The 23,227-nt window shown below is 51.2% G+C and overlaps 1 protein-coding gene across 1 annotated transcript in view; it reads right to left on the bottom strand.

The window, feature by feature from the left end:
* The window catches only part of WDR33 (WD repeat domain 33), an 833,238-nt gene that overhangs the window by 112,727 nt on the left and 697,284 nt on the right, over positions 1-23,227 (bottom strand). The window contains exons 15-16 of the mRNA XM_078665596.1: positions 22,368-22,517; positions 19,506-22,163 (exon numbers count right to left, since the gene is read on the bottom strand). Of these exons, the coding sequence (XP_078521722.1) occupies positions 19,506-22,163; positions 22,368-22,517 (2,808 nt within the window). The remainder of the gene's footprint in view (positions 1-19,505; positions 22,164-22,367; positions 22,518-23,227) is intronic.

Genomic DNA, 23,227 nt, shown 5'->3' with positions numbered 1-23,227 from the left:
CACATCCCGTCGCTCCTTCCTCATATTGTCTAGGGTAGGAGCCGAGGCCCCTGGGTTGGCCGACTTCATTAGCCCCCTCCGTCTTCGTCGCCTCGGTCTCCTGCTCAACATACTGTCACCATCCGGGCCCGTGGGCCGCACACCTGTCCACAATCCCGACTCCTCTACCAGTCCCATGCCTCCTCAGGGGAGTCAAAGAAGCGGGCCCCATCTTTAGTGACCACTCGTAGCCGGGCAGGGAACAGTAGCGATTAAGGGAGCTACAGGGCTCGGAGCGGACGTTTCATGGCTGTGTAGTTGTTCCTAAGCCTCTGTAAGAGAGCAGTGTAGTCTGGGAAAAACATAACTACTTCCATTCACCTGCACAGGGTCCATTTTCCTTGTTTCACGAAGCACCACGTCCCTGTCCCTGTAGTTGAGTAGTTTGAAAATAAATGGACGCGGTCTAGCACCGGGCTGTGGCTTCTGCGCCGGGATACGGTGAGCCCGATCCACCACGAACTGCACAGACAAGGAACCCTGGGGCAGCAGATCTCGCAGCCAGCATTCTGTGAATTGGTCCGGGTTCCTACCTTCCCACCACACAGATGTTGTTACGGCGTGAGTGCCCTTCCGCATCCTCTGCCCGATCTTCCAGTATGTGGACACGGTCTATCAAGTCCTGCACTGCGGCCGTATGATTTTGCGCCACAGGTTGGAGCTCTTTTAAGTTTTGGTCGTGTGCAGCCACTTTATCAGTGAGCTTCCGGTGATCTACGTGAAGTAAAGTGAAGTCCGAGGTGACTGTCGATTCTGGTCTCCAGAGTATAGGTCCTAGTATCGTCCAGTGCGGCACCAATTCGCTCCACCGCTGCGAGTCCATCTTGACCACTCGGCCTGTGGTCGCTTGTTCCGACATCTCTTCCGTAGTTCCCTGCATAGGGTCAAGGCTGGCGGCTCTCAGGTGTCCCTGCTGTGTTTTGGCCCGTATCGGGCCCATCACCAGTTGCTGCGATGTGGGCATTAGCCGACTACTCTCTGCGCCTCCGGTGCGTCATAACTGAAGCACTAGTCCCTGGGGCACGTGTATCGCTTTTGCCAGCTCAGCCCACCAGCAGAAGAATAGATCATGCCTGCCAGAAGCGGTGGCACACTCAGTCTCGTGGCATTCGCGCCCTCGAGCCTAACCGTGTCTCACCACCACTTCCTTGATCACGCCGCCACACTACTGCAGTTTCAGCCGCTTCTCAGGTGTTCCCACCAGGGCCAACTGCTCCTCCTGCCACTCGTCTCCCCCTGTTGTGCTCCCACATGCTCCCACGAGTCCGCCTATAACTGCTCAGAGGGCTGTCTCCAGGATAATCCTCATGTCGCACAAGTTACTACTTGTGTAACGATATATCTGTAAGAGACATTAGTTAGTATTAGATTCCTTACCTTAGAATATCCCCAGGCGTCAGACTGGATCCGGAAATTTTTGCGTAGCAGTACCCTTGTGCGTCGGTAGGCGTCGTCTGCGGCTTCGCGTCCGTCGTCGGCGCCGTGATGACGTCGTCGGAGTACTTAGACGCCGCCTCCGTGTGCTGACGTCAGTTCTTAGACACAGCTTTTCCGCACCAGAAGTGCTGAGCCATGTTAAAAACCAACACTGGTGCCATTGAAACTAGGGCCCTGAAAGGGGAAAACCCTAACCCTAGATATCGGTTCGCAGAACGGGGAGGATGGGTGGGTCGGTAAGGAATCTAATACTAATTAATGTCTCTTACAGATATATCGTTACACAAGTAGTAACTTGTGCATCTGAAAGAGACACGTTAGTATTAGATTCCTTACCTTAGAATAGATACCCCAGCAATACCAACCCCGGTGGTGGGTCTGGGAACCAATAATCACACCAGAAAGTCCTGGAGGACGGAACGGCCAAAGAAGCCATCCCTCCGGACTTGGCTGTCCAGGCAGTAGTGTCTTGCAAACGTGTGCAGCGATGCCCACGTAGCTGCCTGACAGATGTCTTGTAAGGGCACTCCCCGGCCCAGGGCAGTTGTAGTCGCCGTGGCTCGGGTGGAATGAGCCCGCAATCCAACAGGAGGCTCCTTCTTCGCCAAGGAGTAACATGCCTGGATACACAAGATGATCCACCGGGAGATGGTCCTCTTGTGCACCGCTTTCCCCTTCTTAGAGCCCACGTAACCAACAAAGAGTTTGTCATCCACCCGGAACTGGCGTGTGCGATCCAAATAGAATGAGAGCGCACGTTTTGGGTCCAGACGGTGGAGCCGCTCTTCCTCTTTAGAGGGATGCGGAGGTGGAAAGAAGGTTTGCAAGGTGATAGACTGCCCGATGTGGAAGGCCGTGACAACCTTGGGCAGGAAAGATGGCTTAGTACGCAACACCACTTTGTCCGGATGGACAGAAAGGAAAGGTGGAGTACAAGAAAGAGCCTGGAGCTCACTCACCCTCCTGGCAGAGGTGATGGCAACCAGGAAAGCAGTCTTCAGAGTAAGAAGATGGAGAGGACAGTTGTGAAGTGGCTCAAAGGGAGCGCACATCAGAAAAGTCCCACTGAGGCATCACAAACGGAACAGGAGGGAATGTGTGTGTGATGCCCTTCTGAAATCGATTTACAATAGGGAACTTCAACAAAGAAGGTTGATCAGGCAGCCTTAAAAAGGCTGAAAGGGCAAAAAGGAAGCCCTTGATAGTGCCCAGAGCAGAGCCCTGCTGGGAAAGAAAAAGAAGGAAGAGAAGAACCTCAGAAAGAGGGGCAGCAAGAGGATCCACAGCCTTTGCTGTGCACCATGCCACAAATCTGTTCCACCTGCAGGCGTATACCGTTTTTGTGGAGGGACGCCTGGCTGCCAGAATGACGTTACAGACTTCAGGAGGCAAGTCAAATGGCCTCAACTGTCGCCGCTCAATCTCCAAGCATGGAGGTGGAGACTGGACAGGCTCGGGTGGAGGACCGTCCCCTGTTGCTGCGACAGAAGGTCCTCCTGAAGAGGCAGACGAATCGGGGGATCGACTGACATACTGAGTAGCTCTGGATACCAGTACCTTCATGCCCAGTCCGGAGCCATAAGGATGACTTGGGCCCGGTTGCGCTTGATCTTCTTCAGCACTCTGGGCAGAAGTGGTATAGGTGGAAAGGCCTATAACAGACCGCAACTCCACACGTGACGAAAAGCGTCGCCGAGCTAGTGCCGCCTTGGAAATTCCAACGCGCAGACTGAAGACATTGCGCGTTCTCTTCGGTGGCGAATAGATCTAACCAAGGCTCTACCCATTGCTGAAAGAGGCCTTGCGTCACGTCCGAGCTCAGACGCCATTCGTGATCCATCATGCACCGACGGCTGAGCTCGTCCGCCCTGGCGTTCAGAGAACCTGCCAGGTGTTGAGCCACCAGGGTCACGCCCTGGCATTCCAGCCATTGCCAGAGGCGCAGAGCCTCCTGGCAAAGGGTCCACGACCCCACCCCGCCCTGTTTGTTGCAGTACCACATGACGGTGGTGTTGTCCGTGAACACCTGCACTACACTCCCCCGGACAGAGGGGAGGAATGCCTTCAGTGCTAGACGAATCGCCCGTAACTCCAACAGGTTGATGTGGAGCCGGGCCTCCGCCGGAGACCAGAGGCCTCTGATCTCCGCCTCTCCCATGTGGCCACCCCAGCCCTGGAGGGGCGCGTCCGTCACAACTATGTGCTCCGGTTCGGGAAGGGAGAGGGATCTGCCGCTGACCCAATCGCGGTCCGTGAGCCACCACTGCAGGTTTCCCTGATGCTGGGCCCACTGAAACTTCAGGTCCCACTGTAGAGCCCGCATCCGCCACCTGGCGTGATGCACCAGTAGGATGCAGGAGGCCATCAGCCCCAGAAGCCGCAGCGTCAACCTGACCGAGACTCCGGGATAACGGCTGAAAGATGGGAATCAGAGCCTGAATATCCCGGACCCGCTGCTCGGGTGGATAAACCCAGAACCGCGCCGAGTCTAGAACCGCTCCGATGAAGAGGAGCTTCTGAGAGGGGCACAGGTGTGACTTTGGCACATTGATGGAGAACCCCAGCCGGTGCAGGAGATCTGCCGTAGTCTGGAGGTGGCTGACGACTGTCTGGGGCGAACCCGCCTTCAACAACCAGTCGTCGAGGTAGGGGAAGACTGAAACCCCTAACCTGCGCAGATGAGCTGCGACCACCGCCATTACCTTTGTGAACACACGTGGGGCGCTGGTAAGGCCGAAGGGGAGCACGGTATACTGAAAGTGCTCGTGGCCAATTGTGAACCGCAGGTAGCGCCGGTGGGCCGGCAGGACGGGGATGTGGAAATAAGCGTCCTGCAAGTCCAACGCTACCATCCAGTCTCGTGGGTCCAGGGCAGCTAGGACCTGAGCCAGTGTCAGCATTTTGAACTTCTTCTTCCGGAGGAAGCCGTTGATGTTCCTTAGGTCCAAGATAGGGCGCAGGCCCCCTTCGCCCTTCTTGGGTACCAGAAAGTAGTGGGAGTAGCAACCACACCCTACTTCTGGCCCAGGAACGCGCTCGATGGCCCCCTTGGCCAAGAGGGCCGTAACTTCCTCCTGCAGAAGTCGCAAATGATCCCCCGATACACGGTGGTTCTGCGGTGGCATGGCTGGAGGAGTCGCCTCGAAGGGGAGGGGGTAGCCCCTTCGGACGATTTTCAGCACCCACCTGTCCGATGTGACAGTGCGCCAGTGGAGGTGGTGATGGCGAACCCTGCCCCCCACTGGCGTCACATGGGCCTGAAAGCACAGACTAGGAGGGTTTTGAGGCGGATGCTGCGGGGGAAGGTGTAGACTGACCTCGCCATTGTCCCCGACCGCCGGTTCCCACGGCCGCCACCGCGTTGGGCATTACCTTGCGGAGCATGGCTGGCAGCACGTGGGGGTACACCCCTTCCGTGGCCACGAAAGGAGTGAAAGGCAGCCGATTGCTGGCGCGGGGCCGAGAGGTCCAAGGACTTGGCCGTAGCCCTGGAGTCCTTAAAGCGCTCAAGCGCATGGTCTGCCTTGTCGCCAAAGAGGCGACGGCCATCAAACGGCATGTCCATCAGTGTGTTTTGGACATCGGCCGAAAAGTTGGCGGACCTCAACCAGGCGTGGTGTCTGACCGACACCGTCGTTGCCATCGCTCTACCTAGTGAGTCGGTGGTATCCAGCCCACACCGGATAGAATATTTGGCTGCATCCCGGCCCTCCACAAGGTCTTGGCCGAGTTTGGCCCGTACCTCCAACGGACACTCTGGCAGCACTCCCGCAACCGTATCCCACAGAGAGTGGGTGTAGCGGCCCAAGAGGCATGCGTTATTTGAAGACCGCAGTCCCAGACTAAGGGACGAGAAGATCTTTTTACCATACTGCTCGTACCTCTTGGATTCCCTGTCCGGCGGCGCCGACGGGAAGGCGGTCTGGGAATTGGAGGCCTGGATGACCAGGCTCTCGGGGTGGGGTGGGTGGACAGGAAACATGGGTCACCCGGGGCCGGGCGGTGGCGTCTGGCTTGGACCAAGTGCCCAAAAGAACGTCGGTTAAGGCCTCGTTAAACGGCAGCAGAGGCTTGGCTGAGCATGACTGCGGCTTAAGGACCTCAGTGAGGAGGTTAGTCCTCACGGCCGCGACGGGGAGCTCAAGGCCTTGGCTTCTCTCATCAACACCACACTATAGGTTGCCCCCTCCTCCGTAGCCACGGTAGGAGGTGAGACAAATCCCGTGTCAGGCGAAGTGTCTATACCACTGGCCTCCCCAAGTTCACCTGCCCAGTCCTCATGAGACTGGCATTCACGTGCCAGAGGGTCTTCAGACCCCTCCCAATCCTCCTCATCACCCATCCCCTGGTACTAAGGGTTATCAAAAGATGGGGCCGGTTCATGGAAAGTAAACTCTCCGAACGGCGTCTGAAGCGGCGCCGAACCGGGTCGAGGGAGGCGTCGGGGACGACGGCGCCGGTGGTGACACCTGAGGGGACGGCGCCGGGGAGGTCGTTAAGTCCACCGGCGGCGACCCGGATCCAGAACCGGATCCAGCGGGGCCCTGCGGCGCCGGGTGCGTTGGAGCCGAAGCACCCACGGGGCCCGACCCGCGAGGACCCCCAGACGGTTCCGCTGAGCCCGAAGGCGCCGCGGAGCCCGTCGGAGGAGAGATGGACCTCATGGCCATGAGGACCCGCTCGATCTCCTGCGGCGTCGCGTTAGGCCCAGGGACCGAAGGGTATGAAGCCGGACGCGGCGCCTGCGACTCAGACGGAGCCGCGTGGACGGTGCCACCCGAACCCCCGGCCGCGTCGCGCGAGCGTCGGGGGGAGTCGGAAGAGCGATGACGTCTCTTCGACTTCTTGTGCTTACCTGACGACTTCGACCCTGAGGAGTGATGTCGACTCCCGGAGCTATGATGGCTCCGCTCCCGCAACCGGTCCCCCGACCTCCGTCCGAACCGGAACCTCTCTTGGCGCGGGGCCGACTGCTGGAGTTCGAGTCGCTTACGGGACTGCTCCCGTCTAGCTTTCGAAGTGAGGGCCTGGCAGTCGGCACAGGCCTTGTCGTCGTGGTCGACGCCGAGACAATGGAGACAGCGACGGTGAGGGTCCGTTACCGACATCAGTCGGTCGCAATCCTCACAGGGCTTGAAACCAGGCATCCCTACCGGCACCGAGTAGGAGTCGAAGACTCGAAAAATGAGATCAAAAAGAGTTAGTCAAAAAGTGACCAAGGTACCACTTTTTCCGGATCTCCGCTGCTGGCGCGGAAAAAAGAAGAACTGACGTCAGCACGTGGAGGCGGCGTCTAAGTACTCCGACGACGTCATCACGGCGCCCACGACGGACGCGGAGCCGCAGACGACGCCTAACGACGCGCAAGGGTACTGCTACGCAAAAATTTCCAGATCCAGTCTGACGCCTGGGGATATTCTAAGGTAAGGAATCTAATACTAACGTGTCTCTTTCAGATACTCCGCTCACAGGGCCAGTGCAGCCTTACTGGGAATGGTCCTCAATGTCCTACGGGACCCCCAAGCGATCCTAAACCCCTTCTCACTGCGGCCGCCGCAGTTCTGGGCAATTTTACTCATAGCGCCTCTTCACAAGGCCACAATATCGGGGTCCATAGATGGGGTACCTGTAGCGATTTCTAGCGCCTGCATGAGATGGGCGCAAACAGAGATGCAAGTTCCACAGCCACTGCGCCCGTACCCTTGGGCGTTTCACCTTCCAGCACAAGGCTTGCACTCCTTCTAAAGCCCCCAACGCAGGCAATTGCATGCTGTCTTCTGCTCGTCTCCCCTCCACCACGGTAGACACAGGGGACACCAAAGCAGGGCACCAGCTCTTCAAAGCATGAGGGGGGCAAACTCCCTCTTGCCTGCAGGTCACGTCAATAGCCACCTGGGCTTCGCTGGCCCTCACCATACCTCAGGCCTCCCTTCGTCCCGCCTCACGGGGCCACCAAGTCTCTCCTGACAGCAACTCCTCAGCCCCTCACAGTGTCCATGCCATGCTGTCATGATCCCCACACAGTCCGCAGCTCCAGGAATCGCGGGTAGCGCACCCGCAGATTATTACAATTACCGCAGCTGTTGGACGGGGCGAGAGCCCACTGCCGCCTCTGCTGTGCTCAAGCGCCCGGGAGCCAACTTGGAGGTCTGACCCGTCGCTCAGTCACCACTGCTCCACGCGAGCACCCTCATGCACGCAGCGGCGCCCACTCACTTGTTGCTGTGATCTCGAGGGGCTCCGCAGCAGGACACCAGGACTTCCGGGGCAAGGGATCGCTTCCGCTGCCAGGGCTCACCAACGCCGGGGGCTCCGCCACCATTTCATCATTCAAAATGCCCGCGCGCAGCCCGATCACCAGCAGGGCCGAGCGCTTGTCTGCCCCAGCACCACACAACCAGCTGGCCAAACTTCACAATTTAGCTCCCTGCGGACTCAGCACGCCCTCCAGAATCCAGGCGTGGGCATCAGCAACACAGCCAGCACCGCCAAGAGAATTATTCCGGATAATAGGGGATCAAGGTACGGGAGCACTAACCAGTTGCGTCCGCCATGTTGCCTGGTCGGCCACGCCCCCCCCAATTTTAGTACCCCAGATAAGAAGGAAAATGCTACTTATCCAGAATGCATCTGTTATTGGTATATAGAGCTGTAGAGTCATATGCTTTTGCATAGATCGCCATCTAGTGTTGGGTCTGGAAGTTTGCACTTTGTTTTTCTTCGACCAAGTCTTTCCAGTCACGAGATAGGTGACTCCTCCTTTCGGTGATAGTGCGCATGGGCATCAACTCCATTGTTGATTTTTTTCCTCTCAGAGGGTGATAATGGAGTTAGTAAGAGTAGTAAGAAGGAGATGTCCATGAATGCATGTATCGAAGTAAGATGTTACTGCAACAGGTATAGATGCCCGTGGAGGGGGGCGGGCGCATATCACTCTACAGCTTTATATGCCAAGAAGGATTAGTTACTTACCTGTAATCCTAGTTCTCTTCCAGGGGTATCCTCATCAAAGTCATAAGCATTAGAATATTCCCGCCCATGTGCGGGACCCCGGAAACACTATATTATATGTGCCCCACATATATATATACTCATATATATATAAATACACATATATATATATATATAACATGCAATAGCAGCCAATAGAATCAGAGCTGAAATATGCTGTGTAGAATTTCCACCATACATGTAATAATAATAAGCATTAGAAACATGAGAAACAACAAAAAAGTTTGTTTAGAAACGGTTTTAATGCTCAGAAAGCAGTAGAAATTCTTATAACTCACTGGAAGCATAGAAAGCTCCCAGGCTGCATTGCAAACACACAGTCTAAAAAGACTGAAAAGCTAACCTGTAGCTGCATAGCAATAAACTGACACCGTGCCTTTAAGGCACTCATGACCCCCAGTATCCCATCATGCCTCAGGGGTGACAGTTAGGTCAGTTGTTCTTTTCGGAGACTGAAAATAAACCCAATAACAAATAGGTTAACCATATCTCCTTATTAAAGAATGTCCTTTGCCCGGGGAGGCGGGAGGGTTGCTTATGACTTTGATGAGAATACCCCTGGAAGAGAACTAGGATTACAGGTAAGTAACTAACTCTTCTCTTCCAGGGGATCCTCATCAATAGTCATAAGCATTAGAATAGAATAGCGAGCCTCACCTCATCTCCCTGCGGGCAAAGGAGTAACAATACAGTAATAAACCATATTAAGCCTAGTATTCACTAAGCTTGTACAGGCCGTAGGTTACCCAAATAGATTCCTCAAAGAGGCTTGTCCTACTTGAGTATCGGCCCTGGAATCAGACTCGAGACAGTAATGTCTCGTAAAGGTATGAACTGATTTCCAAGTCGCAGCCTTGCATATCTCCGACATTGGAATGTCGTGCAAGAAGGCTAATGTAGCGGCCTTCCCTCTAGTGGAATGCGCTTTGGGTGACTGCAACAAAGGCTTGCCTGCAAGCTGATAAGCCAATTTAATGCAAGAGACAATCCATCTCGCGATGGACCTCTTGGCCGCTGGAAAACCTGTTCGCATTGAACCATAGTTCACAAACAGTTGATCCGTTTTCCTAATCCCTTTGGTCATTTCCAAATAGAACTTGAGCACTCATTTAAGATCTAAGGAGTGAAGTGACCGCTCGGCTGGGGTCGTAGGATTTGGAAAAAATGAAGGGAGGGAAATGGACTGATTTATATGAAAATCAGAGATGACTTTAGGTAAGAAAGCTGGATGAGCCCTTAGGACTACCCTATTGTGATGAAAGATAGTGTATGGTTCTTTCGCACAGAGAGCTTGAATCTCGCTGACTCTGCGAGCAGAGGTAATCGCCACCAAAAAGGCCGCCTTCCAAGAGAGATGTTGCAAAGAGGCCTTGTGTATGGGCTCAAAAGGTGGTGACATTAACCTGGATAGCACCAGGTTCAATTCCCATGGAGGAGAAGGATTTCGCACAGGGGGATACACTTTCTTCAACCCCTGGAGGAAGTCCTTAACCACTGGAACCTGAAAAAAAGAAACCTGATCTGGTGATTTTCTGTATGCTACTATGGCTGACAAATGCACCCTAATAGAAGCGTATTTTAAACCAGCAGTAGCTAGGGAAAGGAGGTATGGCAAGATGACGTCCTCCTGTCCTTTAGTCGGATCAAGGTGATGATCCCTACACCATAGGAAAAACCGCTTCTACTTAAACGCATAGGACGTTCTCGTGGAAGGTCTCTTAGCCTCCTTTAAAATGTTCATGCAATCAGGAGGCAAGTTCAAATGTCCATATTGCAGGACCTCAGGAGCCATGCTGTTAGGTTCAATGATGGGAGGTTGGGATGCATTATCCTCCCGTTCATTTTGCTCAACAGGTCCGGCCTGCAAGGGAGTCGTCTGTGTGGACATACAGACAGATGTAGAAGGTCCGGGTACCACCACTGCCGCGGCCAATCCGGAGCTATCAGATCATTTCCATGTTCGACCTGCAGAGCTTGGACACTACTCTCGGAATCAGAGCCAGGGGAGGAAACGCGTAAGCGAACGTCCCTGACCAATCCATCAGCAGAGCATTCCCCTGAGTCCCTGGCCGGTGGAACCTGGACGCGAAGGCGTGGCATTTGGAGTTTTCGTCGTCTGCAAACAAATCTATGGTTGGACGACCCCAGCAACAAAAAAGCTCTTCCACTACTTCGTCGTTTAGCACCCAGTCTGGCTGATCTTCGAAGTGCCTGCTGAGTGCGTCTGCTTTTACGTTCAACTCGCCTGGAAGGTGCACAGCCACTATCGTGAGGCCTCGAGAGAGGAGCCAATGCCAGATTGCCTGAGCCTCTCGAGACAGAGGGCGAGACCTTGAGCCTCCTTGTTTGTTCAGATAGAACATGGTGGTCGTGTTGTCCGTCTGAACTAGGACTGAGTTGGACTCTATCGCTGGTAAAAAAGCTTTGAGAGCCAGGAATACCGCTCTGAGTTCCAGCATATTGATGTGGTATGTCTGCTCCTGCGCAGACCACAGGCCTCGAATCTGAAGCGGACCCATATGTGCTCCCCAACCTTGCAGAGAGGCATCCGTCACTATCGACTGGGTTGGAAGAGGCTGGTGAAACCGAACCCCCACCAGCAGATTCTTTCTCCGTGTCCACCACTTGATGGCATCTTTTGTCGCTTGGGAGAGTTTGATGCGATCCTCCCAAAGATCTGTCGCCTGGTCCCATTGATCCTCCAGAGCCTGCTGTAGAGGACGCATTCTCAGCCTGGCGTTTGGGATGAGAAAGATGCAGGACGCCATGGAACCTAGCAGGGATGCTACTTGTCGGGCTGTTGGAAGCCGAGATTTCAGCAGGATTCCACATTTCTGGCTCATGGAAAAAATTCTCTCCTCCGAAGGAAACGCTTTTCCCACTTTTGTGTCCAGAACGGAGCCTAGGTAGTGGATTGATTGAGTAGGCCGCTGGACTGACTTCTCCAGGTTCACATGGAGGCCGAGCCTGTGCAACTGGAGTAGACACAGATGTAGATCGTGCTTTACCTGCACTGGAGATGGACCTTTCAGGAGCCAGTCGTCCAGGTACGGGTAGATGAAGAGCCCCTTCTTGTGAAGAAAAGCCGCCACCACTGCCATGCATTTGGTGAAGACTCGTGGTGCGGACTTGAGACCGAAGGGTAGCACTGTGTACGGATAGTGTTTGTTCCCTACGACAAACCTTAAGTACTTGCGATGTTGTAGAGCAATAGGGATGTGAAAGTACGCATCTTGTAGGTCCACCGAACACATCCAATCTCCGACTTGAAGATGTGGGCATATTTGGTGAAGTGCCAACATGCGAAACTTTTCTCTGACGATGACCTTGTTTAGAAGTCGTAGATCGAGTATTGGTCTGAACTTGTCCTCCTGATCTTTTTTGGGGACAAGAAAGTACCTGGAGTAAACTCCCTTTCCTCTTTGAGCGAGAGGAACCTCCTCTATCGCTCTTTTTTGTAGAAGGACTTTTAACTCTCTTCGGAGCAAGCTTAGTTGATGAGGGTAAGCGCTCTTTGGAGGAATGCTCTTTGGAGGGGAACGGAAACGTAGCCTGTATCCATTGTGCAGTATATTCAGCACCCACTGATCCTTGGTGATGCTGACCCACTCTGCCAGGTGTTGTGAAGCACTTCCTCCCACTGGAGTGGGCAACGGCGCCAGAGGAAGCCACTGATCAGGCTTTTCCTCCTCTTGTGGTGTTAGAGGATTGCTGATGACCTCCTCTACCTCTGCCAGGTTTACCTCGAAACTGGGGTTTCCCTTGGGTTTTACTTTGGGACCATTGAGGGGTTTGAACCCTCTGTTGAGCCCCTCTCCCCCTGTTGGGCTTGAAACGGCGCTTGAACTCTTTCTTCTTTTCCAAGCCCACCGCTTTCACTGTGTCCAGTTCCGTCTTCATTCGGGTCATTTCTTCATCAGCATGCTCCCCGAAGAGAGCGGAACCCGAAAAAGGGAGATTAAGGATGCGATGTTGAGCATCCGGCTTCAGGCCTGTCAGGCGCAACCATGCCGATCTCCTGGCACAAACCCCATGCGAATAGGAGTGCGCCGCCAGGACAGCACCATCCGCAGCCGTGCTTATCATCTGATTCGCCACCAGACATCCTTCAGTCACGGTCTCTTCAAAGTCCTGCTGGTCTTCTTTTGGCAGCTTGGCTTTGAACCTTTCCATAGAGTCCCATAAGGCTCTGTCGTATCGACCCAGAAGTGCAGCCGCACTAGAAACCTTAAGAGTCGACGCAGCTGAGCTGCAAACTTTGCGACCCCAGGAGTCTTGAGTCTTGCTGTCGTTGTCTGGTGGGACTGAAGAAGAACCGGCAACTGCGTGTGTCTTCCTCGCTGCCGCCACAATAACAGAGTCTGCTGGAGGGCCAGATCTTACAAAAACCGGGTCAGAAGAGGCCGGTTTGTATTTCTTCTGAATGCGGGCTGGCACAGCTCTGATAGCTGCCGGAGTTAGGAATACCTCCTTGACAGGATCCATAATCCCCGGGACTAATGGTAGTAGAGGACGGGTGATCGCTTTTTTGTGTAAAGTCTCAAAAATGACTGTCGTTGTAACCTGAGGGACAGACATTTCAATGCTCAGCTTCTGAGCACCTCTTTGCAAGACATCCAGATACGTGCCAATGTCATCCACTGGGGAGGATCGGGACGTAGGACTGTCCGTCAAAGTAGGGGAGTAGTCCCTCTTGGAAGACCTGGTAGAAGAAGTAGATGAAGTAGACGGAGTTCGTCGACGTCTACGGTGAACACTGTGCCTCCTCTCTTTTGATCGTTTCGAACGCTCTTCTCGTCTGGGAGAGCGAGACCTGACCCGCTCCTCTGGTTCTTTTCTGGGAGATCGGGGCCTTCTGGGAGATCTGGTTGGTGTTCTCACAGGAGATTTGCGCCTGGGAGGGCTATGCTTGTCCATCTCCTCCACCAGATCCTGAAGAGGAGACCTGTGCTGCGAGCTTGCATAGTCTTGCATACGTTTTGCAGCCCCAGAATCTCTCCAATGGTCCAAAGACCTGTATCATCTAGGTGACAGTCTGACTTTATCCGCCCAAGGGTCCGTCCGACGCTCAGGAGATTTGCGTACCGGACTTCTGGACTTCGAAGATGCAGTTGAGGAGCCAGAGGACCTTGAGGTGGAATGACGGGAAGCTGACTCCGTTACCATCACCACATCTGAACATCTCGACGTCGAGCGATGTTCCCTCGTGGTCGAGTGCTTTCGAGGAGTCGGCGGATCAAACAATCTTGTTTTTGATTGTCTATGCGAGGATGTATGGTCTCTCGACGTCGAGCGGCGATGAGCAGCCGCCGACGGAGTTCCATGTCTCGACGTCAAACGGCGAGTACCTGCCGTCGACGGAGCCCTCTCTCTCGACGTCGAACGACGATGCCCAGTCGTCGACGGAAGTCTCGAAGTCGAACGACGATGTCCTGTCGTCGACAAAGCACCCTGCCTCGACGTCGAGTGACGATGTCCAGTCGTCGACGGAGGTCCTTCTCTCGACGTCGAACGGTGATGATCAGACGTCGACGGAGTTTTCTGCCTCGACGTCGAATGTCTGTGCGACGACGGCGGAGGGGTATTGGACACCCTCGACGCCGAGAGCTGACAAGACACTGACGAAGACTGCCTCCTCGACGCCGATCGACTTTTCCCTGTCGACGGCGGAGGGGTCTTGGTCCTCGACGCCGAACGTCGCTTCTTCGACGACGGCGGAGGTGTCACACTTCTCGACGCCGGTCGACGTCTGGATGACGACGGCGGAGGGGTGACCTCCCTCGACGCCGGTCGTCGCCTGGTTGACGACGGCGGAGGGGTCCTGGATCTCGACGCCGACCGTCGCCCGGTTGACGGCGGCGAAGTTCCCTTCCTCGACGTCGGATGTCGCCCGGTTGACGCCGGCGGAGGGGATTTCGACGATGGAACTGGATCCTTCGACGTCGTCGACGTACCTGGTCTTCTCTTCGACGGTAGTTTAGACGATAAATGATCCACCGGTGGTTCTTTTCTCAGCGCCGAGCCCGACGCTGAGGGTGAGGGGTGTGAAGACTTCTTTCTGGAAGATGAATGAGTCTTCTTGGAGCCCTTCCTCACCGGAGATCTTCCTCTTGACGACCTATGCGCTAGGCCATAAATGCGAATCCTCTCCCTGTCTTTTAAAGTTCTTCCTGACAGGTGTTCACAATGAGGACAGGTGCCTGGATCATGTTCCTCAGGCAGACACAGGATACAGACGTCGTGGTTGTCTGACTTGGCCTTCTTGTTGCCACAAGAAGGGCATTTGTCAAAGAGTACCGGCATTTTCAGGAGAAAATGCTCACCAAATTGACTGAAAAAGACAGTATCTTACTTGACTAGATGTTAAATGTCGAGTAAGAACAAAAAATTGTCAAAAGTGAAGAGTTTTTCTGTCAAAAAACAGGAAAATTAGTGGAGCTGTGTAACCAGGGTCCTTCTCTGAAGGAGCCGGAAAGAACAACTGACCTAACTGTCACCCCTGAGGCATGATGGGATACTGGGGGTCATGAGTGCCTTAAAGGCATGGTGTCAGTTTATTGCTATGCAGCTACAGGTTAGCTTTTCAGTCTTTTTAGACTGTGTGTTTGCAATGCAGCCTGGGAGCTTTCTATGCTTCCAGTGAGTTATAAGAATTTCTACTGCTTTCTGAGCATTAAAACAGTTTCTAAACAAACGTTTTTGTTGTTTCTCATGTTTCTAATGCTTATTATTATTACATGTATGGTGGAAATTCTACACAGCATATTTCAGCTCTGATTCTATTGGCTGCTATTGCATGTTATATATATATATGTATTTATATATATATGAGTATATATATATGTGGGGCACATATAATATAGTGTTTCCGGGGTCCCGCACATGGGCGGGAATATTCTAATGCTTATGACTATTGATGAGGATCCCCTGGAAGAGAACAGATGCATACTGGATAAGTAGCATTTTACTTTCCAGGCATATGAGCTGTAGATCATAGCTTTTGCATACACTACATAGCAGCTATCTCCCAAAGTGGTGGCTAACCTGTAGCTGGTGCAGTGGTCAGAAATAGTGTACGTAAAACTGCTTGGCTTACTCTAGCTTGCTGTGCTGCCAACACATCCACATAATAGTGTTTTGTGAATGTGTGAGGTATAGACCATGTTGCAGCTTTGCATATCATCATCTATGGGTATATTTCCTAAGAATGCCATAGAAGCCCCCAGTTTGCGTGTAGTGTGCTCTGGGGGAAACTGTTAATTTCTTTTTAGCTTTTGCATAGCATATTTGAATGCATTTGACTATCCACCTTGCAATACCCGATTTTGATACAGGATTGCCTGTGTGGTGGAGTAAGAGCGACAAAAAGCTGATTTGTGTTATGGAAAAGTTTCATAATTTCAATGTAATAGAGCAATGCTCTTTTCACATCTATCTAATGTGTGTAGTGCACATTCTGCCATTGAATCTGGTTGAGGGAAGAACACGGGTAACTCAACAAATTGATTGGTGTGAAAAGCAGAAATGACTTGGGATTAGTTCAAAGACCCACTTTATTTTGGTGCATTTGTAAAAAAGGTTCTTCTATAGTCTAGTCAATGCCTGGAGTTCACCCACTCTTCTGAGTGATGTGATGGCAACTAGGAAAGCAACTCTCCATGTGAGAAATTGCAGTTCACATCTGTGTAATGGTTCAAAGGGTGGACCCATTAGTCTGGTGAGAACAATGATGAGATCCCACACTGGAGCTGGTGGATGTCTCGGGGGAGTAACTCTTTAGAGTCCCTCCATAAACGCTTTAATGACAGGTACTCTAAAAAGAGATAGATGCTGTCTATTTTGGATGTATGCAGCTATATCAGCTAGATGTAAACGTATGGACGTGTATGCTAAATTGGCATGTTGTAGATCTAACAAATACAAATAGCATATACATTTATAATGTTTAGCCTAAACATAACCCGACATATCACACCGTATGCACCAGCATTACTGTTAGAAGGTACACTCAGGGGTCAAACAACAGTTACAGAAGCTGAACTACAAAACTGGGGTGAGGCGAGTATTCAATGCATGGGAGATTTATACAGAAACGGCACACTAATTCTATACACAACATTAATAGAAGACGAGTTACCACCAGGCCAATTCCTGCTACGCTGATCACTAATAAACACCCACATGTCTAGATGGGGTGACTTAACAAATGAGCCTCAAACACACCTCACCGTACAATACATGCATGTTATGGGGCAAGGTGGACATCTCACGCGGTGACTCTCAGCTTCGTTGAGGCAGCACACAGCAACTAATTTAACATCTCTCCAATGCCACGAGAAACAAGACATGGATCGCCCACTCACAGACACAGAATGACCTCAGTACTAGAAAGCCCAGTGCATATCCCCAGAACGTGTGATTCCGCCAAATACAGTATTACATCAGGCAGAGAGCATATTTCACACCCGCTAAAATCAACTGCTACTTCAATCGCGCAGATGCCAGCTGCTCACGCTGCACCCTTACTGATGCAAACTTATTATACATGCTCTGGGGATGTACCCAGCTATACACATACTGGAAGGTAATTGCGAACACACTGGCCGCATGCACAGTCCTATTTTAATAGCACACTTAACATTTTACATCTATATCGTAGACACTCAAATAATAAAGTAACTTCTAGATTCCTAGAACTGGGTATGGTGGTGCTAAGAGACTAATCAATAGAAGTGGAAGGCACACATTTTCAGTTTTAGTGTTGCAGTTTTAATTAGCATTCCGCAGCATTTGATCTTTGAAAATGCAACTGTACTGCAATAAAAGTAAAAATGAGACTAATAACACATTCAGGAAACAATTAGATAACATACAAGTAATCAATCAATCAATCGAAGTTTATAATGTGTGCAGCTACTCACCCGTTAGGGCCTCAAGTCGCTGGGGAAGGGGGGGTGGGGGGGGGTGGGGGGGGGGGGGGAAGTGTAGCGTGTGCGGGAGAGGTGGATTAAAAAAGCCAAGTCTTCAATTCCTTCGTGAAGCTGGGGAGGAAGGTGGTTTGTCCGATGTGGATGGGTAGGGCATACTGGAAGTAGGAAGTACTGGGACTAGTCTTTCTTTGTTTGAAAACCAAAGGTACTCCTGAAAGATGAAAGTAGTATACGAAAGAGCAAATAATAAGGGCTAGGCTGGTAAGGAAAAGACATCTCTTTCAATTGCAAATCCATAGGGAATTTATCTAAAGATTAATTTAAAGTCTTCTTTGGGTTTTCATTTTAATCTCGGTTTAATCAGTCTTATTCTTTCCTCACTGATAAATGAGTTTGTTACTCCTAAGATAATAATTCAACCCTTGCTTTACTTTTATGATAAATTCGTTTTTTTGGGAGGCGGAAGAAACTAACAAAAGGGACATTCAAGCAATATGAAACGCCCATTTCGGAGGGTTTTACCAAGCTTTAGCGCTGTCCCTTACGTGTCACGCATGAGGCTCCCATGTACATTTCCTGCTGCAATGTAGAAATGATTTGGACATTGTGGGTGGAGGATTTAAAGTAGGCTAAGTCTCAGTCAATTTTCTGGACACAAGACTTCATACAAATTAGAGACAAGAGGCACATCAGGAGATGATAAAAGATATCCCATAAAATGGCTTCCTTAGGTTCAAGGAGGGGCTTACATCTTTGATGAGTTACCGCTACATCCATGCCTCAAATGTATTCCAAAAAGCATCTCTGAGCTTCTACTTTGAAACGTTCTTTTATTTGGAGGAGAATGTGCGATTCTTCCAAGTAACAAGCTCATCGACCAAGTCACAAGAAATGGATCCAACGGGGGAGCTTGTCAATTGTACAGTTGGCTCAGTGAGGCTGTATGAAAACCTGAATTAATTTCTAACTGTAGCATTTTTCCAAAAATGTATTTAAAATTAAATTGAGCATTTTTGATGTTCAGGTAGATCTTGGAGATTGAACCAAAGTGCCCCACATTTCAAAGGAAATTAACAACATCAAAGCACATCATGAGAAGCTGCCTCACATTGAAGTATCTTACTATGAACTAAAGAGGAATGTGGACTAACACTCTCATTAGCACCCAAAGTGTGCATTTTAAGAACGAGTCAAGTTAAAGGAAAGCATAAAATGCTGGATGGCGCAAACTTAAAGCTCATGAAAGATTATAAACAGCAAAAAGACATGATTAACCAATAAGAATCGTGCAGCGAGGTCACATCTGGAGGGAACAGTCTCTTACCTAATTCAGAGTACTTTTAGAAAAGAGGGAAGATGCTGCCCAGAATTTAACATACAACATTTGATATCACTGTTAATGCATTCATTATATTAAGAGTGACCATCCAGTGTAAATTCGCAGCTGTGTGATGGCATGGCAGTGTTATGTGTTGTTGATTGTTTTTATGGTTATAGAAATGACCTCAAGTGATACTTCAGGAAATTGTAAATACGGTGCCTCACGGAGATGCTGTTTCTACACACAAAAAGTAATAAACAATTCATTAAAAAATGATCGCTTGAAAATAAAGAACATGCTGACCATTTTAGAAATGTTGGTTTGTTTGCTACCTCCTGCGTGCCTTATTTCACACACAACACATTTTCGGAATGCCCCAATAAACGTTTGTGCAATCTCACAACGTGAATGAAATTGTGGCCCTATGCTTAGGAATTCAGTGACTACCCCAACAATTGCAAGTGTCAAATGTTATTTAACTACCTTAAGTCACTTAAGTATTGAACCTCATTTTACTGCTGGATTAGTAACGTCAATGAGTACAGCATATCTACTATAATGACAGTACACACACTATACTTCATACACCTGCTACTCATAAAACACACCTCTTTTTCACAGTGACTGCTCATTGATATCATTTCCTGTGTTACGACAACAGTGTGCCTTACGGGTCTTATGTGATATGTTACTTATCCCTTTTCAACACTGCATTGACTTATCTTAGAATTCATTCTGTGACATACTGTCTCCATAAACAAACGTACCTGGCTGAAATTTGTTCTTGGTCCTTCACCAAGCAGTGCTCCTTTCTGTTGTTGGAAAGGTCCAAGATCGTGAGAGGTCTGCAACCCTCTCTGTGGATTTAGCGGCCCTTGTAACCCTCCATGTGGGTTACCAATAGCTCCTTGGGAACCTGATGGAACCCGGACTTCTTGAGTAGGTCCTATTCCTTGCTGTGGTCCCTTCTGTCCCCTCATCTCTTGTGGCCCTCGCATTTCTTGAGGGTTTCTCAAATCTTGGACCCCCCGCAATTCTGGAAGCGGTTTTGCATCTTGGGGTATTCTTAACTCCTGCTGGCCTCTTGATTCTTTGGATCCTCTCAAATCCAGTGAAACTCTTGCATCTTGAGGACCCCTGAATTCTGGGAGGCCTCTTGCATCTTGGACTCCCCTCAACTCCGGCAGACCTCTTGCTTCTTGAGTGCCACATCCATCTTGGTGTCCCCTCATTTCCTGTAAGCCTCGTCCATCTTGCGGACCCCTTAACTCATGCTGGCCTCTTAAATCTTGGGGTCCTTTCATATCCTGTAGGCCTCTAGCATCTAGTGGCCCCCTCACATCCTGGGAACCTCTCATATTTTGGTGTCCAGCAATCACTTGTTGTCCTCTTAATTCTTGAGGTCCCCTTATCTCAGTAGGCCCTCTCAAATCTTGGGATCCTCTCATTTCCTGCAAGCCTCGCACATCTTGCAGACCATGGGTCTCCTGAGGGCCTCTTAAATCTTGCGGACCCCTTAGCTCCGGAGGTCCTCTTAAATCTTGAGGTACCCTCATCTCCTGTGGCCCTCTGAAATCTGGTTGCACCCTGATGTCAGAAGGCGGTCTTGAGTCTTGGGTTCCCCGCATGTCTAGTGGACCCCGCATTTCTTGTTGGTTTCTCAAATCCTGGGGTCCCCGCATTTCGTGAGGGCTTCTTAAATCTTGGGATCCCCTCATATCAGGTGGGCCCCTCAGATTGCCAGGTGCCCTCATGTCTGATGGACCTCTCACGTCTTGAGGTGACCTCGCTTCTAATGGGCCTCTAACATCTTGATTTCCCCTTATATCTTGTGGGCCTCTCAAATCCTGCTGTCCCCTATTATCTTGGGGGCCTCTTAAATCTGGTGGGCCCCTCGTGTCTTGTAGGTTTCTCAAATCTGAAAGACCCCGCATGTCCTGCTGATTTCTCAAATCTTGGTGTCCCCTCATTTCTTGCAGGCCTCTCATTTCCTGGGATCCTCTCATGTCCTGGGGTCCCCTCATCTCTTGGAGCCCATGCATGTCCTGTGGACCTCTCATCTCTTGGGAACCCCGCATGTCCTGAGGTGGCCGCATTTCCTGAGGATTTCTCATGTCTTGTGTGCCATGTATCAGCATTGAACCCTGGGGGTGAGGGCCTCTTATGTCCTGCACAGGATGACCAGGCATAACTGGCTGAGGACATGATCCTTGCATATCCTGAGGCCCCGAGGGTCCTGGTAAACCTCTAGGAGTCAATCCACGCACCTGCCCCTGAGAGCCCTGTAATGCAAGAGGGGGAGGAGGACCGGGCATTCCTCTGGGACCTAGACCAGCCTGCAATCCCTGGGTGCTAGAGGGACCCGGAGGTCCTAAATGACCCTGTAAAATGGCATTTCCTTGGGGGCCCACTGGCCCATGGTGTCTCTGCATTCCTTGATGTCCATGGAGATCCTGATGCCGAGGCATTCCTTGAGGACCTGGGCCCATGAACGGCTGTGGACCTCCACTCCCTTGAAGTGATGGTGGACCCTGAGATCCCATCGGCCCTTGGGGGCCTAGGTGTCCCTGAGGTCTTATGTGTCCCTGGGGTCTTATGTGTCCATGGGGTACCATGTGTCCCTGAGGCCCCATCTGCCCCTGAGGTCCCATCTGCCCCTGAGGTCCCATCTGCTGCCCCTGAGGTCCCATCTGCTGCCCCTGAGGTCCCATCTGCTGCCCCTGAGGTCCCATCTGCTGCCCCTGAGGTCCCATCTGCTGCCCCTGAGGTCCCATCTGCTGCCCCTGAGGTCCCATCTGCTGCCCCTGAGGTCCCATCTGCTGCCCCTGAGGTCCCATCTGCTGCCCCTGAGGTCCCATCTGCTGCCCCTGAGGTCCCATCTGCTGCCCCTGAGGTCCCATCTGCTGCCCCTGAGGCCCCATCTGCCCCTGAGGCCCCATCTGCCCCTGATGCCCCATCTGCCCCGGAGGCCCCATCTGTCCCGGAGGCCCCATCTGTCCCGGAGGCCCCATCTGCACCTGAGGCCCCATCTGTCCCGGAGGCCCCATCTGCCCCGGAGGCCCCATCTGCCCCTGAGGCCCCATCTGCCCCTGAGGCCCCATCTGCCCCTGAGGCCCCAATGGGCCAGGTGGTCTTAGCCCTGGCTGTCCCATTTGATTTGGGGGTACCATCTGAGGGGGGGGACCCATAGAGCCAGGGGGGCCTGGTGGTATAAACTGTCCTTGAGGTCTAGGAGGCGGCCCCATCTGAGACATATTCATTGGCATTTGCTGAGGTGGAGGAGGCTGCTGAAATCCTTGAGGGTGAGGCCCCTGTCCTGTGAATGTCTGGGTTCCAAGCACAGGACCAGCTTGAGGTGGAGGCTGCGATGATGTCGGCTGAGTTTGCTCAACCTGCTTCTGGGCTAGTCTCTCAATTTTCAGTTGCTATGAAAAAAAGAGAAAGCTTAGTTTGATTAAAAAAGTAGAACGGCTCCACGATATACTATGACAAATAATGAAGGCCTTTGCCAATGCAACAACCTAGTTTATGCACACTATTGTTAAACATGACACCATAACAGTTTGCCCTAACTGGCGTAATTAGCTCCTTAAATCCCCCAAATGTATTTAACAACAGGGCCCATGTACCTCCAAGAGCAGAGGGTTGGTGTACTGCAGGGCTGCCATTTCTTGCTCAATCTCAGCCTGTGTTCTTTTCTTGTCATCAAGGTTAACCTCTTCTTTTCTGCTTACTGTTTCGGATGGAGGCAAGAGGGGAACTTTATTCATCATCCAAGCCTGGAATCAGACGAATAAAAACTATTAGAAAAGAGAATCTGTTGTAGCTGAACGAGGCTGCAAAGAATCATGATTAGAAAAATTGAGCCCAAAAAAGAGGCCTAACTGGATTATCAGTGTACACAAGGAAAGGTCGTACTAGAAATGGCACTGTCGTCAAGAAACGGACAGTAGAACTGCAGGCGTTTAGGCAGCTCGGGGTTACGACAATAGAGATCAGAGGAGTAGAACTGTGAATAATTAGAGGTCGTGTTTTATTTTAGACTGTGAGGAGCATACAGGATGTCAGATGGAGTTGGAGCCAAAATAAAAACTGAAGGGCGGTGTCTTGGTGACGAACTTAGTAAAATAGTTTAATATATTAAGTGATGGGTTTGCAAGACAGACCAATTTGCCTGTATTGCTATGAGAGGCCATAGATGTGCAATTGTTTTGAGGAGAAGGGCTTGGTGTTTCAGGAATTTTAAATGTCACACAGCTCTTATGACAAATAAAGCAAATTAGACTTATTCCACAGAGTGGTTTAATGTCACATTTTTGGAATGATTTTATAGATTGACTAGGCTTACGCCAGCTCTGAAATGTACTATGTACAATAACATTTGTGAGGTGGGTGACCCTCGACTGTTTCACTGCACTTGCATTTCTAGTTAGAACTAGGGTAACGTGACACTGGTGAAAGGATTTGTGATTAAAAATTTGAAAAATGC

Source organism: Lissotriton helveticus, chromosome 11, assembly GCF_964261635.1.
Source record: "Lissotriton helveticus chromosome 11, aLisHel1.1, whole genome shotgun sequence".
NCBI lineage: Eukaryota > Metazoa > Chordata > Amphibia > Caudata > Salamandridae > Lissotriton > Lissotriton helveticus.
This window is presented reverse-complemented; position numbering and strand designations above follow the sequence as displayed.